A 22,115-nucleotide genomic window follows, 5' to 3' on the forward strand; every position below is an offset into this window, starting at 1 on the left:
CCACAACATTTTGGGCAGTATCTGACATTATTCATATATAGAGTAGATCTACTGAAATCAATACTGGATGTCACTCATTGCAGAACTATGGATTCCAGAAGCATTTGTTCTTCACCTTGCTGCAGTTCCGTCTTGCAAACATGGATAAATCCAAGTCTGCTTAGCATACCATCAGTGGTAAATTGTTTGAAGATTTTGTTTTTTGGAATTTTAATACAGTACTGTATAGACATCATCTGCACTAAACATTTACACAATATACACTGTACTATACACACTATACAAGCAGTACTATACCAGTATTATTAACAGTATTATACCACTTTATACAGTCATGGGTCCATCCGTCCCCCCCGAATCCTGTAGTTTTTTAAGAGTGCAGAAAGTTGCTAGGGTCTCCCTCATCGCTCCACAGAGCCCCAATTCCCAGAGTTCCCTGGGCCGAAGGACTGAATGTTAGGCTGTTGTGTTGGTAATTAATGTTGAGTTACTATTAGTGGCTGTTTTTCCTTTTCAACGTTACATCACGCAAAAAAAAAAAAATGAATTTCAACTAAGTAGGGAAAGATGCTGACTTCATTACATTTGGGCATTTTCCCAGAATGCCAACTGCCCCCAAGAAGAACAAATTTTATGGTTCCCGCAAGTTTGCATTCCTTCTTGCACATTTCCAGGTTTAACTCAGTCCTATACTCCTAGGCAAGTGCGAATAAGATGGCAGCCTTAATTTACCTTTTCCCAGCCTTGAAACTAGAGTGTGTGTCCTAATAAAATGAACAATAGCAAGACATGAAAAAGCATTGGAAGCACGTTCCCTACCCTCTCAAAGAATTATGGGAGCTGAAGTTCACCCTGCACAGAATTACAATTCCCAGTACCACTTAACAAACTACTGTACCTAGAAATCTTTGAGAAGGGGGGCAGAAAATGTGCTTTGCATGCGTTTTAAAGACACAGTGTGTAGGTAGACACACCAGCCACCTGCAACCCTATCTACTTTTTTTATTGCAGAACTACTGAAGATACAGTCGGTTATCCGTAGATGTCCCTTAATGATGCTGAATATCCTACAGTTGGGAGATTACACAGCAGCCACTCATTATTTTTCTTCTGAACATCTGGGCAACTGCGGACAGTCCTGAAAAAAAATAGCAGCCTTTCCTCCTTCCTCGGGGTTTTGCGGCTCTCCGGGGTTCAAAACAGAAACAGGCGAGCAAAATATATGTATGCTGCTCCCCTTCCCACTCAGACTTATGTTGCACGCGCGGCTACATAACTATTAATGGCTTTGCCGCTTCACAGCTCGAGAGTCACATGACTCCTCCTGGGGGCGAAGCGTCCTCTCTCCTTTCTTCCTCCAACGCTCCCCCCCCCCGCCCGCTCGCCGCGTTTTGCGGCCAATCAGGCGCGACGTCTCCGCCGTCGTGCTGCTGCGTGTGCGACAGTTGGAGGGCCGCTGAACGGAATACGGCAGATAGGGGAGGGGTCTCTCTCTGTCTACCCCGCCCTCCTCTCCCTTAGCAAATATGGTAGTGGCGGCGGTTGGGCGCGTGCTGCTCGGGAGCGGTGCGTGGAGCGGGGCGGTGAGGACGGGGAAGCGGTTGGCGGGGCCGAAGGTAAGAGAGAAGGGAGGGAGGAAGAGAGAGAGAGCGCGTGCGGGGGGGGGGGAGGGGAGTAGCCGCTCACGTAAAGAGCTGCCGGTTTCTGAGCGCTCGGCGGCGCATGCGCTGTGTTTTCTCTCCCCCCCCCACAAGTCCCATGTGAGGTAACTTCAGTCCCCGAAATCTTTCTTTCCTCAATGTTCAGAAAACGTTGCTCTGTAGCCCGAAGTTGACTCGAGTCAAGTCGCTTCTCTGCCTTCCCACCTCTCATGCCTTTCAATAGGTTTATGTGGCAGGGCTGTGAAATGCCTGCAGTCGTACTTTGGCATTAAAGTCACGGCTCTCTCTACACAGACACACATATAGATACACACACCATATGTGTGTGTATATATAATTAAAGGTAAAGGGATCCCTGACCGTTAAGGCCAGTCGTGAACGACTCTGAGGTTGCGGCGCTCATCTCGCTATATAGGCCGAGGGAGCCGGCGTACAGCTTCCGGGTCATGTGGCCAGCATGACTAAGCCGTTAATGGCAAACCAGAGCAGCGCACGGAAACGCCGTTTACCTTCCCGCCGGAGTGGTACCTGTTTATCTACTTGCACTTTGACGTGCTTTGGAACTGCTAGGTTGGCAGGAGCAGGGACCGAACAATGGGAGCTCACCCCGTCACGGGGATTCGAACCGCCAACCTTCTGATCGGCAAGTCCTAGGCTATGTGGTTTAACCCATAGCGCCAACCGCATCCCTCATATATATATACACACACACACACATATATATATATAGTCATACCTCGTGTTTCGTTAGGTTCATGTTGCATCTTTTCGGCTTGCGAACGCGGCAAGTGTATATTTCCGGGTTTCACCGCATGCGCACATGCGTTCTGCGCACTTCGCACATGTGCAGAAGCACTCTATCACGCTCCACACTTGCGCAGAAGCACCGCTCTAGTTGCGCACTTTTCGGGGTGCGAACGGCACCCCAGAACGGATTGTGTCCGCAACTAGAGGTACCACTGTACACCCAGTCAGGTGGGTGGGGTACAAATAAATTATTATTTACACACACACACATATACATGGCTTCTGTGCTGTTAGGATAGGAGTTGGGCCTGCAGTCACATCTGGAAGACCATACGCCTTCTTTATTTTATTTTATTTTATTTTATTTATACTTTTCAGATATATACATTTCACTGTTTTTAAAATCATTTTGACATTTTAAAACTTGACTTCCTTCCCCCCTCTTTCTGCGGTTCCTTAAATTTATTTTTAATATCTTACACATATCCAAATTAACTTATTTATTCACCTTCTTTAAATATATGTGCTTATGTAGCAGCAGGTTATTACAATAAGGATTATCACAAGTGATTCCTGTAATTGTGCATTGCAACAAGGTAAAATAATGAAATGCAATTAAACCATATAGGCTCACACTAATGAGAGGAGCCCAACACTACCCAGAGGGTCACAGGCAGAAATGACACGGGTGAAGTTCATTCTCTTTTTGACGATGTATTTAATAAATAATAATAATCCAGCGACTGCCTTGGAATCTAATGGAAGAAATTGGAATTGTAGCCTGAAGTAATAAATTGCTTCATCTGTGACACTTGGATTCAGGAAAACTATTCTCAGTCCTAAATAAGGAGGGTCTGTGTGGTATCATGGGTAGAGTGTTGGATTCTGACCAGAGAGACCCAGGTTCAAATCCCTGCCTGGCGATGAGCTCACTGGGTCACTGTCCTAATCTGCAAACCAAATGTTTTAAGGTATAAGGGCAAAGGTGTGTGCATGTTTAGCCCTGATTTCATTGGAAGAAGAATAAGGGGCGGGGGGGAACATCATGAATCATAATGAATAATAAATGTGGTGGTTCTTCTTGTGAATATGTATCATCTGTTTGGGTATACTTTGCTCCCAACTACAGATAAATTCTCAGCTGGGCTCTCCCATCAACCAGTTTCAGTTTTGCATAGTTCAGCTGCCACCACATCATACCCTGGCAGGGTCAGGAGCCCCCTTGATCTCAAAAAAACTTAACTAATTAATGAATTATACCACCCTCTACCCGCAGGTCTCAAGGTGGTTCACAGAATAAAATCAAAATATAAAACCACCAAATACATAATCAAAATAAAAACAACAACCCAATAATCCCCCCTAAACCCCCCTCCCCATTTTAAAAGAGCATAGGATCCTTAAATCTATAAGCTGATTTGAGAAGAAAGTGGGGAAGATTTGTAGGAGAGGAATCCCCAATAAGGTTCACGGAAGAGCTGTAACTAAACAGCCAAATGGGTTTCCGGTAGTTAAATGCAAAGGGTAAAGATAAGCATAGAAAGTACAGTGGTACCTCAGGTTACATACGCTTCAGGTTACATATGCTTCATGTTACACACTCCTCTAACCCAGAAATAGTGCTTCAGGTTAAGAACTTTGCTTCAGGATAAGAACAGAAATCGGGCTCTGGCGGCGCGGCGGCAGCAGGAGGCCCCATTAGCTAAAGTGGTGCTTCAGGTTAAGAACAGTTTCAGGTTAAGAACGGACCTCCAGAACGAATTAAGTACTTAACCTGAGGTACCACTGTATAACCATGCAGAGTGGTCTCTTGAAAAAAGATTGAGTGCTGCCCTTCCAGTATAATAGGGCTTGTGCTGGATCTGCTGGCTCCTTTGAAAGCCACCTCCACCAACTAGCCTTGCAAATTTCCAAAACAAGCTAACTGCAGTTGAGAGCAATGTTCTTCTCCTGCTTCCAGTCTCTGTTGTAGAGGGAGCTTCCATCCTGACAGGCAGCTCCTAAGGCCAAGCTCTCAAGCCTGCCAGAGTACTTCATTGCAACAGAGGATGCATTTACAGTGGTGCCTCGCAAGACGGAAAACTCGCAAGACGAAAGGGTTTTTTGTTTTTTGAGCTGCTTCGCAAGACGATTTTCCCTATGGGCTTGCTTCGCAAGACGGAAATGTCTTGCAAGTTTGTTTCCTTTTTCTTAACACCGTTAATACAGTTGCAATTTGACTTCAAGGAGCAACTCATAGAACGCAGTGTGGTAGCCTTTTTTTGAGGTTTTTGAAGACTTTGGTCATTTTTGAAGCTTTTCCAAAACTTTTCCGACACCGTGCTTCGCAAGACGACAAAAATCGCAAGACGACAAAACTCACAGAACAAATTAATTTCGTCTTGCGAGGCACCACTGTAATTGGGGCTATTGAGGCATCTTTTTCTTTGGTTGGGGCTATCTTAAACACAGGCTTCTGTCTCTTGTAACTGAAAAAGCAGGGGGGACACCCATTTCAGGTTGCAGAAGTTGCAAGTGCAGGTCATGCCATTGCTCACCTGCACACCTGCTCCACTAGGCAGAGGAGAAGCCAGAATTATACCGCAAAGTACCAATACCAAGTTTAGAAGCCAACTTTCCTTTGCTGCAATATATGGCATCTATACAGCACAGAAGAAACCTGGTTATCATTATGCAAAAAGGACTTGGGATAATCCAAGGTGTGAGACAAAAGGGTCTGTACTTGTATAGGACACAATTGAACAACATGTATCATTATTTACTAAAATCACATTGCACAAAATACAGTAGGGAGATAGAACTCATTGAACAACAGCCGTCAAAAACTGTATCTACTGTGTTAAAGATGCGGGAATGTAATGAAGCCCACTATTTCACCTGATTTTATCAGACTTTGACATTTGATGCTGGAAAAACAACCTAATTAGATAGAAAGATTAATAAAAACCAGAAATATGATCAATTACTCAACAATTAGAAACTATTTGCATCCCGAGAATTTATTATGGTTTAAATACTTCATTCATATACACTGTTGTTACATGACGTTTAAGAGATTCTTAAGAGATTTAAAATAATTTTATATTTAATAGGTTCTTAAGAGATTTAACAGTTTGAGGAGACTGTCCTAAAAAAGATAAAAGTTGACTGTTTTGAATTTATTTTGTGATACAGGGGTATGATTGTGAATGAGAACAGGTTGAGGATTACATGATTAAATGGGTGCGGGATACTGGAAATATGATCCCCATGGAAATCAGGAAATTGCTAGAGTTCATTCTTTTTGTTAAATCAAACTATAAGAGAAAACTGCTTCAAAGTAATGTCAAGGTGGTATTTAACTTTGGTTGTACTAAGTGTGATGAATAAGGATAAGGAAGTTACTTACAATAACAATAACAGTTAGATGTTAATTTTGTAAATTTCTATGTTGTGAGTTCTTCTACTATTGTTACTAAATTACACTTTAATCCGAAGAGACTATTTAGACTACAACTAATCTAGAGATGATCATTGCAGCAAGGATGTTGTTTTCCCAGAAACTGAAAACTCAGCTATTTCCTCTTCAAATTAGTGACAGGATAAATAAGCTTTGGAAATTGGCTGTGATGTAAAATTAAAATATTACTTAATATTGAAATAAACAGGATATGGACAAAACAATTTTCTTTAAGTTTGGTCCCTATTCTTACTGTATTGTCAAAGAAATTCTTGTCCCCCAACATTTCAGTATAGTTTTATATGTTTTAAGTTACGTATTAATGATAATGTAATTGTTCTGCTTAAAAATGATTTAAGAAGCTATATTATTTGAAATGCATGTTCAGAAGGATTGATAGATAATATTATTAATAGCATTATTGTTATCAGTATATTTTTCTTGTTGCGTTCTATGGCGCAAAAATGAAATGTTACTGTTCAGCCATTGCACAGCAAGTTTCCCCACCCTTACAAGTGGGTGCTGAGGTGCTAGTGGAGAGCAGCCATGGGCAATATCAGGAAAATTGATGAAATGTAACAGTTTGCAAGGATGGGCTCTCCCAATTTGCTACATGAAATGTTGCAGCCGTGTTCTGGTTTGAATTTAAACATTTAAGAACTCCTTAAGTTGGCAAATGGAATGTAACTCAGTACGTATTTACCCTTGCTTGCTTTATTTAATTAATTTCTGTCCCAGAGCAGGGTCACCTAATGAAATAGAAACTTGTTGCATGCTGCTATTGTACCTATATGTGTCTGTGTGTGTACACACACACACACACACACACACACACACACACAGTGTGTGTATATATATTATTGTGACCAACACTAAAATTCTCAGCATAGTAGTACCTAACTGTTCTTGCAAACAGCACAATCAGTACTGTCTGCACCTCCTCACAAGCCCTCCCTTACCAAAAGCATCAACAAAGAAATGAGCTTTTAACTGGTAGCTAAAACCAAAGAAAATTGGTGTCTGTCACATTTGAGGTGGGTGGAAGGGAAGGAATTTCAAAACTCAAGTGCCAGCACAGAAAGGCCCCCACTTGCTTGTTTGTTTGTTTGTTTGTTTGTTTTTGTTTGTTTGTAATATGTATAAGCTTATATTGGTAGGATCTGTCTTACATTGAGTCAGTCCATTGGTCCATCTAACTCAGTATTTGCCTGTGCTTTCTAGCAGTGGGTCTCCAGGTATCTTCACCGTCTTACCTGGAGATGCCAGGGACTGATGCATGCAAAGCCCTCCCACTCAGCTCTGACTCTTCCCTCACTTAGATTTTGATTAATATAACTTATGCCTTTAATGTATGGATGCTTACAAGTCTAGGGGCCATAATAACGTTCAAGACAATACAACATACAAAACTGTACTACCAGGATGAACAGACGGGACACTGGTCTTCAGTTGGTGGACTAGGACTTACTGGGTTGCAACAATATAGCCATATTCTAGGATGACCATATGTCTGGATTTTCCTGCACATTACTGGGATTTCAAAGTCCGGGGGGGGGTTCCGAAAGGCAGTGCTTTGTCCTGGATCTTAGGAGTCAATTTAAAAATCACATTTTTGGGGGCTCAAAAAACTCAACAACCTAGGGTTTTGTCTAAAAAAAGTGCAGTTATGCCGCTGATTTTTCAACATAATTGTAATAAATTAGGGATCAAAATAATGCTAGCAGTGTCTTGCAGCTTTAATACAGAATTACCTGCAAATAATTAAGTAAACATCTCTTACTGTAAAATCCTATACTTGTCTACTCAGAAATAAGCCTCTTTGAGTTTGCTTCTGTTTAACTAAAAAAATAATGTGTGTAGGTGGTTCCCTGTGTGGACAATTCACCTAGAGGGGTCGGGTCTAAAAGCATGTGTGTGTATGACAGAGACAGAGAGAGCACTCTCTCTTGCCTATTCACCAGCTTCTAACAGTTTCAGTCTAGCTGGTGGAGCCTGTAGGGGGGAGCCACAGTTTATGCAAAATCTGCCTTGTGAAGGCAGATTGATCATCCTGCTAATGCTCTGCTTATATATTTCTAAGTAATGCAAATATTACAAATACACCATAAACCTCCAGTGCCCTTCTCATCCAAATCCCTGGTGTTCTGCCTCTTGAACACCTCGTATCTTGGAACTAGGGAGCACGTGACAATACTTAAAAGTAGCTGGGCAGGCTAATGTATTTATCTGTCATGGATGAAAAATACTATCCAGGTTCAAAGAGAAAAGCCAAGAAATCACTTTTCCCAGTACCATTTTCTATTCCTGGAAAGTGGGAAGAGCCACTGAGCTTTGCCTCTCTAGGACTCATCATTGTCCTTGTTTCTGCAGTGGTTTTCAGAACTTGAAAGCTCATATTTAACTACATAAAAGATGGTTGGGATATCACCAAAGAAATGCTCTTGTGTTGCATCAGGACAAGATGCCATTGGTTCTATAACTGGGGCTTGCTTTTCATGACAGAGTGCTACTGGTAAGGGGTAATACAAGGAATTATAGGAAGGACCCTTTATTTTTTTTGGCAGGAGGTCTTCGTTTGGTAAGGGACGCGGGTGGCGCTGTGGGTAAAACCTCAGCGCCTAGGACTTGCCGATCGTCAGGTCGGCGGTTCGAATCCCCGCGGCAGGGTGCGCTCCCGTCGTTCGGTCCCAGCGCCTACCAACCTAGCAGGCCAACCTAGCAGTTCGAAAGCACCCCCAGGTGCAAGTAGATAAATAGGGACCGCTTACTAGCGGGAAGGTAAACGGCGTTTCCATGTGCTGCGCTGGCTCGCCAGATGCAGCTTGTCACGCTGGCCACGTGACCTGGAAATGTCCTCAGACAGCGCTGGCCCCTGGCCTCTTAAGTGAGATGGGCGCACAATCCCAGAGTCGGACACGACTGGCCCGTACGGGCAGGGGTACCTTTACCTTTACCTTCGTTTGGTGCTGTTGAAAGGCCTGGATAGTTCAGTTGGTTAGAGCGTGTTGCTGATAACACCAAGGTTGCAGGTTCAATGCCTGTCTGGGACAGCTGCATATTCCTGTGTTCTGGGGCATTTGGACTAGATGATCTTTAGGGTCCCTCCCAACTCTAAAATTTTATGATTCTATGGAAAATATTTCATATCTGAATTCAGCACTTCAGATATTGGACAGCAAAAAAGGCATCTCTTTCTTTGTCAGAAACTTTAGCTTGTGACTTGTTGGGAATAGGCCCTCTTTTGAAATCCTTGGGACTTTCTTTTGGGTAGATCTGTATAGCTAGACATGCAAGGCACAGAACTCAAACTGAAATAAGAATATGTGTCACATTGTAGCCTAAAAGATTTGACCACTAGATGGCTAACTCCTTAAATTGCTCTCTAGCAAAACTGTTGAGTAGATCTACAAGATTTCACCTTCCAACTTCTTTTCCACCCTCCCATTTCTTTTTCTTGTTTCTTTCCAGGGAGACAACTCCAGTAATCTGTTTATGGAATAATTAGACTGCCGAGAAGCTTTGTTAATATGAACACAGGACAAATAAAGTAGTGCATAAGGATGGCTCTTTGCCAAGCTTGAGCCATTACTGCTTTGCCAGTGATTCTTCTGTTCCTTTGGCAGAGTGCTTGATTGAAATTACAGTTGTCTTACCCACTGATTATCTTGGTAAAAGAAAAACAAATCTGTCTAGCCATATCTTACAGGATTCCATAAAAGCCAGAAGATAACTGTCTTTTGGACCATTGTTTTGAGCAGAAATTGTATTCGCTAGTAGGCATTGATGGCAATCGCACTAGGGTTTTAAGAGGGAGGAAGTAAATTGCTCAGCCAAAACTGTCAGCCAGGCTTTCTAAATGGGCTGTCTTAGTCAATATGGTAGGCAAATGTGCTAAAAAGCTTGGAGTCCTCATAATCTGAAGTTTTAAGAATTGGTCAACATTCACCAAGAACAGTGTAGAATTTCTTTAAAAATAAGTGTTTGCACGCATGCATTCAATACAGTATATGGTACTAAGACTGTATTCTTGTAAATTAGTTACACTGAGTTCAGTGAGACTTATTCCAAGTAAATGTTCTTATGAAATGCAACCTTAATATATTCTCAGTGCACTCAAGAAATATATATTTCTATCATTTTTTTTACATCTGTTAGCTAACACATGAAAGAGGATGTGAGCCAGATTGGATTTGAGTGTGTGAAATTTGGTCTCTTGGATGTCCTGAGTTTCATTCGCTTCTGAAAAATCAGGTGCATGAAAATATTGAAAATTAAGTAACCTGTTTTACTGAAGGTTTAGGCACATAGAATTCTAGAGGAGTGGACTCTCTTTACAGCTCCTTTTCTCTTCCTTCTTCCCATCCCACCCCTGTTTTCTTTGCCAACACTTACCATAAGTGACCTAGACCTATCTTCCACCTTCTTTGTCTGTGTGCTTGCCAAAATATCATAGGAACACTTTACCTGATAATTAGTTATATTAGATGGGGATATGTAAATAAAATACGTCTTGTATGTTTAAAGGCAGGCATTTTGAAAAACAAACGATTGCTTGCGTCATTGTGACATCTGTCTCAGAAAACCAAGTTTCTTGGAAAACAATAGCCCTTAATGAGAATTTATTTACAGAGCAGATGCCAGATATTTACAGAGCAATAATTAATCTTGCCACGTCACTTCTTTTCTAGAATAGGGCTTTTCTTCTTCTTCTTCTTCTTCTTCTTCTTCTTCTTCTTCTTCTTCTTCTTCTTCTTCTTCTTCTAGAATAGGGATATGGCCCTGCAGATGCTACTGGGCTATAAGTCCCATCCTCTCTCCCGCTGGTGGGAATTGGAATCCAACATCTGGAGGATCACAAGTTTCCTACCACTATTTTAGAGCTGTATGTTTGAAAGGAACAATGAAATTTCACTCAGTTCATATAAATCACAAGCCCCAGATCCCAGGAAGTGTTCTAGTAGTATTTAACTGGAAAATTGAGTGGATTGTCTTATGTTAACATGTATTAAATTTTAAAATGTATTGGAGTTTAAGATGCATTTTAGCTCCACAGCAATACCCCTGTGAGATAGGTTATGCAGTTGGGACAGTATAATTTACCCAAGAATTCAAGTGAGCTCACATCTGTATATGTGTTTTTCTACAGTTATATCCTGCCTATCTATCTTCTGTCAGTGAAATAAAGGTAGCATAAAAAGAGTTCCCTGGTAGTGTCTCAACCAGGCACTGAGGAGTCCAGACTGTCTTAGCTTCAGCACGGTTGCCGTATTCTGTGCCTTGATACAATATCCATGCTGTCCCTTTTATTTTGAGGTTTGTGATCTGTGTTTCCCTTCCCTAGACATTAAGACTGATCTGCACTACCCCAACAGTGCAGAGGAAAAATGTTGCCGCTTCAGGACCTGAAAAGTACACAGAAGCTTTTATCAAAAAACAGACTGAAGATTTCAACATAGGAAAGAGACATTTAGCCAACATGATGGGAGAAGATCCAGAAACTTTTACCCAAGAGGATATTGATGTAAGTATGGTTGCTCAGTTGGAGAAGTAATTTACTGCAGGGTTTCAGAATTGAAAGCTCTTTGCTTCAGCATGAGCCCCTCAGCTCTCCGTGAATTTTAATCGAACTGTCAGCGTACAAGCGAATGCTACTATACATAGAAAACATTGCAACTGTGGCTCTGAATAGAGATTCTACCCCTACTACTGTGCGAGGTCAGACATCACACTGCAGAACTCTATACTATACCTTGCTAAAGCACAGCAGGTTCTTTTTAAAACTACTAATGGATAATCCCCTTGATCTGAGGTCGTAAGAACCACTATCAAGGTTTATATAGCATTTGGAAGCATTTACCCGTAATTTGACCTGCTGGGTAGACTTATGCTGGGGTTTCATGTATGATACTATAACAGCTAGCATTGCAAGTGACCTTTTTCAACACTTAGGGCCAACACTTGGGTTGCAACTGTGCATGCTTATTTTGGAGCAAGACCTACAGGAGGTTATTCAGAGTAAACATGCCTGTTCCGCTTTTGATTTGTGACTTCAAGTACATATTTGACATTGAGCTTTAATTCTTTCTGGTTGCCCCTGTGTTAGATGCTTTGCTGATCAAATAAAATAAAAAATCATTGGAACTAATATTTCCTTCTTCCCTCCAATCTAATCTCTCCAACCCCACCACATTCTACCCTGTGTTATTTTTTGGATGGTATTGCACAAAATGTCAGTAGTTGTGAGCCATTGCAGTTTAATGTAACTTCCACATAAAGAAGCAGAATGTCTCTGAATACTGGGTGCTGTGATGAGCAAGATGGAAGCACGTTAACTTACCTACAAATGTTGAAAAGCAGGCTGTGTAGGTGGCCATGGTTGAAAACAAAATATTGCACAACTGTTCTGATCTAGCAGGGCAATTTTAATTCTCCTTGTTGTTTCAATTTTTATAATAGTCTTATCTTCCCTCTTGGTCCTATCCTTTTTCCTGATTCTTTCCAGAACGGCACATGCACCTTGCTGGTTGGTTCTACAGTGTACAACCAAAAGCTCTTGTGCTACTGGGACAAAGGGAGAGATTTATAATATGCCACCCCTCAGTACAAATTTATTTATTAGACTGGTTCAAGTTTTGACCTCCACATTGCATGCCTCAGCATGAAGCCATGTTTATATGGAGTTGCATTGATCTCTGAGCAGCTTTGATGTAAAGGCACACTAGAGAGTCTCTGTCAGCATTAAAAACCTTATGATAAGCAAGTCAGTTCTTTAAGCTTGAATTACTTGCATTTCCTCATGTTTATTAACTTCGTTAAGGCTAACAGACCAATTCAATGCTTGTTGACCTCCCTTGAGATTGAAGGGAGATTGTTAAGATTTGGGGCACAATCTCATGGCACAGATTTGGCTCTGGTCAGTTTAAAATGGTGGGTGATTCTGTAAGCCCAGTGCCAAAAAATCTGGGACTCAGACTCCTGTGCCACTTCTAACAATGCCGTTGATTCAAAACACATACCGGGGCGCTTTTCTCTCTGATCCTAGGTAGCAGCCAGGAGGTGTTAGTGATGTAGCCCAAACAAGTCAGTGATGACACCAACATTCTTTCTGCAGAAAGGAAGACTGGCCTGGAAATGAGGGTATAACAACTAATATGTAGGATGGAGAAGCTTTGATTTACACTAGCCAGAGGCAGTTACTCCGATTCATCCTGCAGTGGGAAATTTCAGCACCCCAGACAAAGTGATTGCCAGGCATCCCTATCTGAATGCTGGGACTGGTAAAAATCAAAACGGAAAGTGTTACTTTCCCCTTGTGTATTTGCAAAAATAGGGAACGAAGCAGTGGGTGAGAATGGGGCAGTTGAACTCATTCCTTGTCTTCTTTCTTCCCTTAGTCCCCTAACTTGGTTGCCTGCCTCTACTTCCCACCTTTGTAAGAGATAAGTTCTGATCTTGAAATCAGGCCAAGGAAAAAGCATTTGGGGAAGAGATCATTCATTCATTTTGCAGGGAGGAGGCATGGGTAGAGTATGGAACTCTTTGCTCTTTTCTCTGCAAAAAATGATCTCCCCACCACGCTGCTGCTTTTATATGTATTTACTAGTGCCTTTTGTTTTAGAACACAGCTTGCCTCCAAACAGTCTAGTTAGATAGACTCTTAAACTCACACATGCCAGTTCTTCCCCAGCAGTCCCTTCCAATAATATTAGATGCTTTAAGAAAAAAAAAGTCACCTGTAACTATATTGGGCCCTAATATGACATATTCTTAAGATCCTGTACCAAACCCCAACCTTGTGGCCAAGAAACGCAGGAGGTTTTAGATACAACTTTGTGAATTAGGAGTTAGGCCCAAGTCTAGTTTATTGCAAACTACCTCCTCAAGAAAACTTTTCCTCGAGAAAAATGAGGTATATCCTGAAAAATCTCATTTTCTCCTTCTTGCAGATGTCAAGTATAAGACCAGTTCAACACGTTATCTTTTTTTAAAAAAGAGAAGACAACAAAGAACAACATTTTACTTAGCAAAGCATAGGACTTGTAATGCTTGTTCAAATAACATCAGGTGTTGTAAATACTTAGGCTGTATAACAGCGTCTGCTATGCATAATTAAATTTCTGTTATAAAAATATAAAAGCCGCTTAGCACTGGCAGCAGAATTATCAGGCTTTACACTTGGAATGGTAATAATTCCTTCTGATGAGTACTTATGCATCTCCTGTCGTCTACTGTTAATCAGTGTGTGTCGTACATTTCCAAAGTAGACATCCTAGGGTTCTTTTTCTTACTGGCATTTTGGATGTGTGTGTTTTGAAACAAGTCATACAGAGAAATATGTTAACGGGGTTGTCATTGCGTTCACGAGATTTTTTTTGCGCAGAGTAGTGCTTTCCTGGTGGTTTTATTTTTTAGAAATAAAAAGTTAAGCTATAAATTACAACTGTGTGTCTTGGGGAGAGGCGGGGGGACTCCAGTAAATTGATATATAACTCTGCAGAAGTCTACCAATTGCTTTTTAATTGGTATTATAGACCGTGCTCTGAAATCCGGATGTTTTATTCTCCTATGTGTGAATATGCAGTATGAAGTTTCTCTAATTGATTCGCTTTGCCCATTCCATTTGATGTATCATTTTTCACAATATTTCATAATTTGTGCTCATTTCTAATGAACAGAGTCGTTAGGACAGGCATGTCTAAGTACAACTGACAGCTAACATTAGGTGCCAGATGCAGTTTATAAAGCTATGTAGAACTGTAGAGAACAGTTTAAATAAATTAGCACCTGTACATTAGTCTCACTTGCTGGTAATTTATAAGCGAATCAGTAGAGATGACATTTAGGTAAGTCATTGATCAAGTTAACAGCTGCATACCCGCTGCCCAGCTGGGATACCTAATTAATAGAGATTGCAGTCCTGACCTAGTGCTTTTCCCTGGGTTGAGAATGTAATCCTTTTATTTTGTGATTTCATTTTTAATGTATGGTGCAAACACACCTTAGCTTTGAACAGTTGGATGATATTAATATAGAACCATTCAAAAAAAGGTAGCCCAACCAGTACCCAAGCCAACTTGGAATGATATTTTATAATCCATTAAATGCAATCACATCATCCTGTTATTTATTTTGGACCTCTGTTGAGGACTGCTTCCTTGTTCAAAGCTTGATAAAGAAAGGTGAGAGTTGTTGGTATATGTGAGCGCTAAATAAGTTTTTGGGTAGAGTAAGCCAAACGTCTGGATTGTACTGATTTGCAGACTGCCTGTAGCATTTGATGGAATCATGGAACTGTAGAGTTGGAAGGGACCACAAGGTTCATCTAGTCCAATCCCCTTTTTGCCCATTGTGGGGCTAGAACCCACAACCTAATGCATAGTGACCTAATGTCTAATGCATAAATGTAAAGCAAATGTTTTAAGAAACTAACTTCATTGACAAAAGGCATTTGCCTTTTTCCAAGAGGCAGAGCAGCATAGTTCTTTCTGACGAATAATTTTATTGCGTAAAGCATATTTATTAAAAGGATTAAAAGGTGTAGGGAAAGCTTCCTTTGCTCCAAAAGAACATGTCTCTCCCCTGCCCCCCCCCCTTTTTTTGCTGCAAATCTACCAAGGGGGAGGTTTATGATACCTTGATTCTTATTACAAAATATAAAGTAGCTGTAAGTTGCTTTTGAAAGGAGTTGGAAGAAAGTTGATGTTATAAAGCCTATTGGCTAAAACTTATATTTCAGAAGAGAATAAAACATCAGTTGAGAGACTCCTATAAGAAAGCAGGAAAATACTTTAAATTTTTATATATCGCCTATACATTTGGCTGGTAACATAACATCATTTTTTATACCCAGTTCTAAATAAAAAAATACTGGGGTTCATGCAGTTATGTGATGATATCACCTGGAAACAGAACATCAGACCTAGTTTGTATTTGAAAACGAATTTTGTGTCTTCCTCTTGATAACATTTTCTTGAAGCCAAAGTATCTATTTTCTTTGCATGTGAGGCTATAGTAATTCCTGCTTCTTTCAGGGTCCATTAGAACATGTGATTGCAGCTCACTTAAAAAAGGGAGCCAAAGTCTACATTAATTTTATCCTTAACATTTATCCAGAGTAACGTTTTTGTGTAATTTGGGTTCTGAATGTATGGGAGTATATCACCTCCGCAGCAGTTTTAGCCTATCTATTCATCTTTCTTTTCTGCTCATATTTGACTTGGCATGTATAGGTCCATTTCTCGAGATCCGTTTCAGCTCAGTGTTCAGCATGGCATAAGCTGCTGTCTCCCCACCCCAATATCAAATTGGAATATAAATAATAATTATAAAGGAAAACATTTTTATGAAACAAATCAAACACAAATTAGCCGAGTACATATTACTAACTTTACAATAAAATGATATTGGGTCATTTAGAATTCTATAGCCCACCTTCTTCAGACTTAAGATAAGCTCAGCTGCTGCTTGCACATTTATCCAAAGAAGAGACAGACAAGTCAAAAACAATCAGATTAATCAAAACTGAAAAACTGTGTTGCCATAGTTGCATACGAATCAAACTATTTTTTTAAAAAAAAATTGTGACTAGTATTGAATACATATGCGTTAAACATTTGGTAATTAATATTTTCAAGACACCTGTAATTTGGACTGGATGATTTCTTTCAGCTTCTTTAGTTGCTTGAACAGAATTATTTGAGTGGTAGTCAACTAAGCCGTGCTCAGTGTAGGCTGTTTCAATTTGTGTAAGCTGCCTTGAGTTCCAATGTGAGGAAAAGGGGGGGATATAAATAAATAAAGTAATAAAATAAGAGAAATTACTGGACATGACTAAGTTAGGTCCATTAACAACAACAATAATAATTTTATTATTTATACTCCACCCATCTTGCTGGGTTGCCCCGGCCACATTAATGGCAGTGGGATTACTTTGAGTAAAACTTAGTTGAATGCCACACCTTTTCTTTAAAGTCTCAATTAAAAAATAAATTAGAACTTCTTGGTAGAGAAGAAATGAGAGGTGAGCCATCAGGAGTTTGTTTCTTTTTCATAAAAGTAATAGACTTAAAAGTGTTATTTGTAGAGTGATGGTATTCATTGGTCAGCTCACCAGTACTGCTCTAGTAGTTACTTTTTGGAAAACGTAAGGCACCTGTCTGCTACTGAAGTCCCAACCTCTAATCTTGGCACAGTGTATTTTGTCTTTTTTAGGACCCTAAGACACTTGAAGAAATACATGGGCCTCCAAAGATTTTCATCATATTAATACTGAACAACATTTGTAAAACAAAGCACCTTCTTAACTTGAGCTTGTGTGCCACAGTTTATCTCTTATTTCATTCAGCATCAGTATCTTGCATTGCACCAAAGATCACATCTGAAGCTGCCCTGAGTTTAAGGAGTTAGGTGTGGTGAGCTGCTTCTGTAAAGAATGGTCTTCATATATGCAGATGTCCACAAGAAATGGGGCTTTCTGCTGTGATTTTAACTATTTTAAAGTTTTCTTTAAAAAACAAAAAGTGTTGTGGTCTGAGGGCACCAATTGCAGTACCCTTGCTGAAGCTAAGCATCACCAGTGACTGGACTGCTTAAGAGCCCTATGTACATACCACCAGGGCTTCATGATGACACGATATGAATGAAAACATTAGAATTTTCATTGGAAGCCGCATAATAAGGTGAAAAGAGGCGTGGATCTGTAGAACAGTAACGGGGTTGTGACTTAAGATTTCAGCATCCTAATAGCACTAATTAAAGCAGTCCTGATGTTGGCACATGCTAGAGCAAGTTTTCTTATGCTAGCGTTGCACAGTAAGTCACCTTTAGGTCGTTGTCCTTTAGAGTGCCATGTGTTTGCATGATAGATATGAGCAGCACTAGCAGCTGGATCTTCCTGTGCCTGCAGTCTAGATGAACATGTCCTCCTTGCTATCTCGGATCACCCCAAAAGTATGATTTTAAGGTTGCAGGTTAGCTCAGGTTTGAGCCCCATGTTGGGCAAAAGATTCCTGCATTGCAGAGGGGGTTGGACTAGATGACCCTCCTGGTCCCTTCCAACTCTACCATTCTATGATAAACCAGCAGAAAGTTTTGCTGTTGTCGAATCTTTTTGATAGAAAAATTATTGGAAATTCCTTACTTGGAATTGCATGCACATGTGAATCCATTTTAGCCATTTGGTTTCAGTTCAGATTTTCAATGAGGGGCCAAGTAGATCTCTTACCATTCAGTGATGTGGGAATGCCACCAAAAAAGAAGCCGGTCTTTGAAAAGTCTTGTGCAGAGCACTCGTAGTTTGTGCTCATCATTGCCTTTGCCTCGTTTTCTACCTCTTTAGCATGTACACAGGCAATATTCTGTTCTACTTTAATTACAGATATGTAACAGTCAGTGTTTATGCTCTTGTAGCTGAAATTATTGTTTGAATCATCAAGCAGAAGCTGGCACTGAAGAGACTACTTAATAAGTATACATAGTCGGTCCCAGTATTCCATAATATATTCTTTTGATATGTTATTTTATATGGTGTTTAATATCCGTTGGCTTGCAGTGGGTTTTTCTATTGTCATTATAATTAATCCCCATTTGTTCACAAATGAATGTTCACCTACTCTGTATATGTACAATATCCCCATTGACTAACAAATGGGAATTCATCAAGTCACTAAGAGAATCAAAATACCATTCCAGAAAATCAAGTTAATCCTTTCTGTTTGCTGCTGAATTCTCAGAATTTCTGTTTGGAATGCCAATAGGGTATTAATAAAGTAATAGGTGAGGTCTTTATACACTCCACGCATATTAAGTGGGTTGATAGCGTTGACAAACCAATCTGTGTCCACAGAAAATATTATCAGTGTGTAATAGCCTTGAGTTAATGTAACCAGCAATACAACACAATTCTTCAGAGAGAGAAATATTAACTGCAGACTTGAGACTTTTTCTTCTCATTGTAGACAAATTCTGCTTGCACTAGTATTTCTTTATGCAACAGTTCAAGGTTCAGAATCATAATGAATTTTACATAATTTTATGTAACCTCTGTGCTACGTTGTATCGCAGGTATGCTATATTAGATAGCTTTAAAATTATTAAGATGTCATACTGGATATCTTCCTGGCACACCAATGTAAACACATTAGCCCAACTCAGAGCTTCATGCACTCTGCTGACATGGAGCTCAGAGCTATTACGGACTTCCTTGTTTGCTGAAAAGTTGGAAATGGCTAGCTCTTGCAAGCGCTTTCACCTGCAGCCTGAACCAAGTGGGAAAAATGCATGTGTGTGCATCAGACCTTATGCAGACTTGAGGTGTCACAGAGTTGGAGCTATTTTCTTACAAGTTGGTCTCAATGGGTTGGATCTAAACTGTTTGTGGATAGAACTCACTGGCAAAACCCACCTCCCACTCTTCATCTGGAGCTTCCACTGGTTCTGTGTGTCCTCCATGAAAAGACAATGTCTTTCCTATTTAAGGATGGGTGTCTGGACACAACACAGTGAAATCAGGTACTTCTTTCCAGAAACATACACGCCAATCTCTGAGCGGTGCGAGATTCCAGGGGTTCCAGGTGGTTACCCAGGATTTGGTTTCCTTGGAATGAGGGATAGCTGATACTGTGGTGTCTTTAAGATATAAGGTTTATTTACACATATAAACAACCTAAGCTTATGATGGAGGGGCTCACAGCATTAACACCCCAAGAGGGTCTTGCTTCTCTCATAGCTGCAGGCTTGGATTCAAACAGGAATCAGGCATGGTTCTGTCTCTCCCAGCTGCCTGGCCTGCAGAAGCTAGAAGCTTCTTGCTTCTAGCTCAAACACACAAATCCCAACCCTGGCCTTTGCCTTTCTGACTACCAGTGAGTTGAGGGAGGGGGCTGTCTGGCACAGAACCACTTCCTTTGTTACCTTAATGGTCCATCCTTACTTAGATTTTAACCCTTGCTGGATCAAGGAATTAGAAGGGACTCAGGCATATAGCCTCCCTCCCGCCCTGCAACTCACAACAATGCAAATCATAAAATTGGTGATGATAAAAATGGCAGCAGCCAGTAAGAGTGTATCAGGGCCAGTTATTTTGACCTGCTAGAAGTCACATGGTGATGATGTACTGAAGCTTTAGAGAAAGTTGCCGCTGATGTCAAGAATCACGATAGGGCTTCTCCTCTCTTTGGAAGCACGTTGTTGTTTAGTCGTTTAGTCGTGTCTGACTCTTCGTGACCCCATGGACCAGAGCACGCCAGGCACCTCTGTCCTCCACTACCTCTTTGGAAGCATAGGCCAAAGCAAAATAAGCTTGTCTGGCAAACTCCCGCTGGCTGTTGGTAAACGGCACTCTGTTCCCTTCTCCAGCATCCTAAAGCAAACAGAGGGTTTTGGATTATACATGTTCCCAAATTAGGAAGGTAGTGTATGAGTTTAACCTTGACAGTTAATATTATCTGAGTTGATGAATTGTAGGCAAATTTATGTAGCTGGCTGAAAGGAGACCATGATCTGCCAGTAGACCTCAAGAGTGATTTGCAGCAGATTGACAAGGGTTTCTGTCTCCCAATCGTTGAACAATGGCAAGAACACAAAGGGTACTTTCCATCCAAAATAAGACTGCTGAAACAAAGAAGGCTTAGGAGGAAATCAGGAGTGAATTTGTGTGTGAAAGGGCTGTGAGTTTTGTTCTGGGGCTTAGCATGTGCTCAGAGGCCTTGCTTCTTAATAAATACTGTATGTTGGTCCATCTGCCTCTCCACTGGTATTTTTTACCTACCTCAACTTGGAGATCTAGTAAAAAGAAAGTCAAAGGGTAGAGATCCCTACCCATCTCTGAGCTAGATTTCCTGAGATGAGAGCTCTAATTTATGACTCTTATGATCATCAATAAAGGTTTTTTGTTTAACAAAGTCTTATTTTTCTCTTATTGCAGAAAGCTATTGCCTATCTCTTTCCTTCTGGTCTGTTTGACAAAAGGGCCAGACCTGTAATGAAGGTAAGAACACGATTCAGTGCAGTAGATAAAAAGAGAGATTTTGTATCGGTTGTGCTAACATTTTTCTATTTTATTATATTTTTAAATAGCATCCCGAAGAAATGTTTCCAAAGCAAAGAGGTATGTGGAGGTAGACTGTGTATGTGAAACCACTTAAGTTGTTTTCTGTTATGTTCATATGTACACGAAAGCTGGGATACAAAACTACTAAATGTGCATCTGGAATTTTGCCATGCCCACTGGGTTTTTGTATGTTGCGGGTGGCGCTGTGGGTTAAACTACAGAGCTTAGGACTTGCTGATCAGAAGGTCGGCAAGTTTGAATCACCACGACGGGGTGATCTCCCATTGCTCGGTCCCTGCTTCTGCCAACCTAGCAGTTCGAAAGCACATCAAAAGTGCAAGTAGATAAATAGGTACTGCTCCAGTGGGAAGGTAAATGGCATTTCCGTGTGCTGCTCTGGTTCGCCAGAAGCGGCTTAGTCATGCTGGCCACATGACTGTACACTGGCTCCCTTGGCCAATAAAGCGAGATGAGCGCCGCAACCCCAGAGTCGGCCACGACTGGACCTAATGGTCAGGGGTCCCTTCCTCACTCGGAAGCAAAGATACCCTTGACACATCACAGACTGCTTCGGAATACCTGTTTCAGAAGTGGCTTGCTGTGTGTCATTAGAGGTTGAGGATATAGTAAAAATAATCAAACAAGTTCAATCCTCTTTGGGTATGCAGAATAATTTGCCAGGCCCTTTGGATCGCAGGCCATATTTGTGTGATTCCTTTATTTGTTATTTTGCTCTTCTTTTAATCTTCCTATGATCATTTCTCAGTTGACCAAAGAGATCGTGAAATTTATTGGCGATCGCAACGAAAATGTAATATTGGGACAGTGGAATCCCACAACTTTTTACATTGCAGATGGTGGTTAAAGCTTTCTGCAGTCACTAATCACAGTGTTTATATCTTATCCTTAAGGTTCACAAATCTTGGTCCTAAAATATCTTGACTTTTTAGATTGAGGTATATGTTTTTAAAAGAGCTGACCACAGCCTGTTTCTGTAATTGCAGCTCTATATTGGTGGTATATCTTTATCTAATCTGGAGCTGCACTTTTCATACCTGTTCATTCTTGTTAGTTTCTCTTCTATGTTTGCTTTTCTATAATTCCCTATGTAAATGTGCCTGATGCCAACTTGAGGCTGCAATACAGAGCATGAACACTTGGAAGCAAGTTCTATTTAGATCAGTGAGAGCTAGTATTGGGCTGTATTATAGAAATAAGC

The 22,115-nt window shown here is 40.8% G+C and overlaps 1 protein-coding gene and 1 long non-coding RNA gene across 2 annotated transcripts in view; both read left to right on the plus strand.

Moving 5' to 3' along the window:
* Positions 1–1,459: 1,459 nt before the first annotated feature.
* Positions 1,460–22,115, plus strand: part of MRPS9 (mitochondrial ribosomal protein S9) — a 41,844-nt gene continuing 21,188 nt past the window's right edge. Inside the window, exons 1-4 of the mRNA XM_028727954.2 lie at positions 1,460–1,616; positions 11,189–11,368; positions 20,771–20,833; positions 20,923–20,953. Of these exons, the coding sequence (XP_028583787.2) occupies positions 1,527–1,616; positions 11,189–11,368; positions 20,771–20,833; positions 20,923–20,953 (364 nt within the window). The 5' untranslated portion in view covers positions 1,460–1,526. The remainder of the gene's footprint in view (positions 1,617–11,188; positions 11,369–20,770; positions 20,834–20,922; positions 20,954–22,115) is intronic.
* LOC114596414 (uncharacterized) lies at positions 11,380–14,281 on the plus strand. Its single transcript, XR_003706521.2, has 2 exons — positions 11,380–12,984; positions 13,794–14,281. It is a non-coding gene; the product is annotated as an uncharacterized LOC114596414 (long non-coding RNA).

Source organism: Podarcis muralis, chromosome 4 (genome assembly GCF_964188315.1).
Source record: "Podarcis muralis chromosome 4, rPodMur119.hap1.1, whole genome shotgun sequence".
Taxonomy (NCBI): domain Eukaryota; kingdom Metazoa; phylum Chordata; class Lepidosauria; order Squamata; family Lacertidae; genus Podarcis; species Podarcis muralis.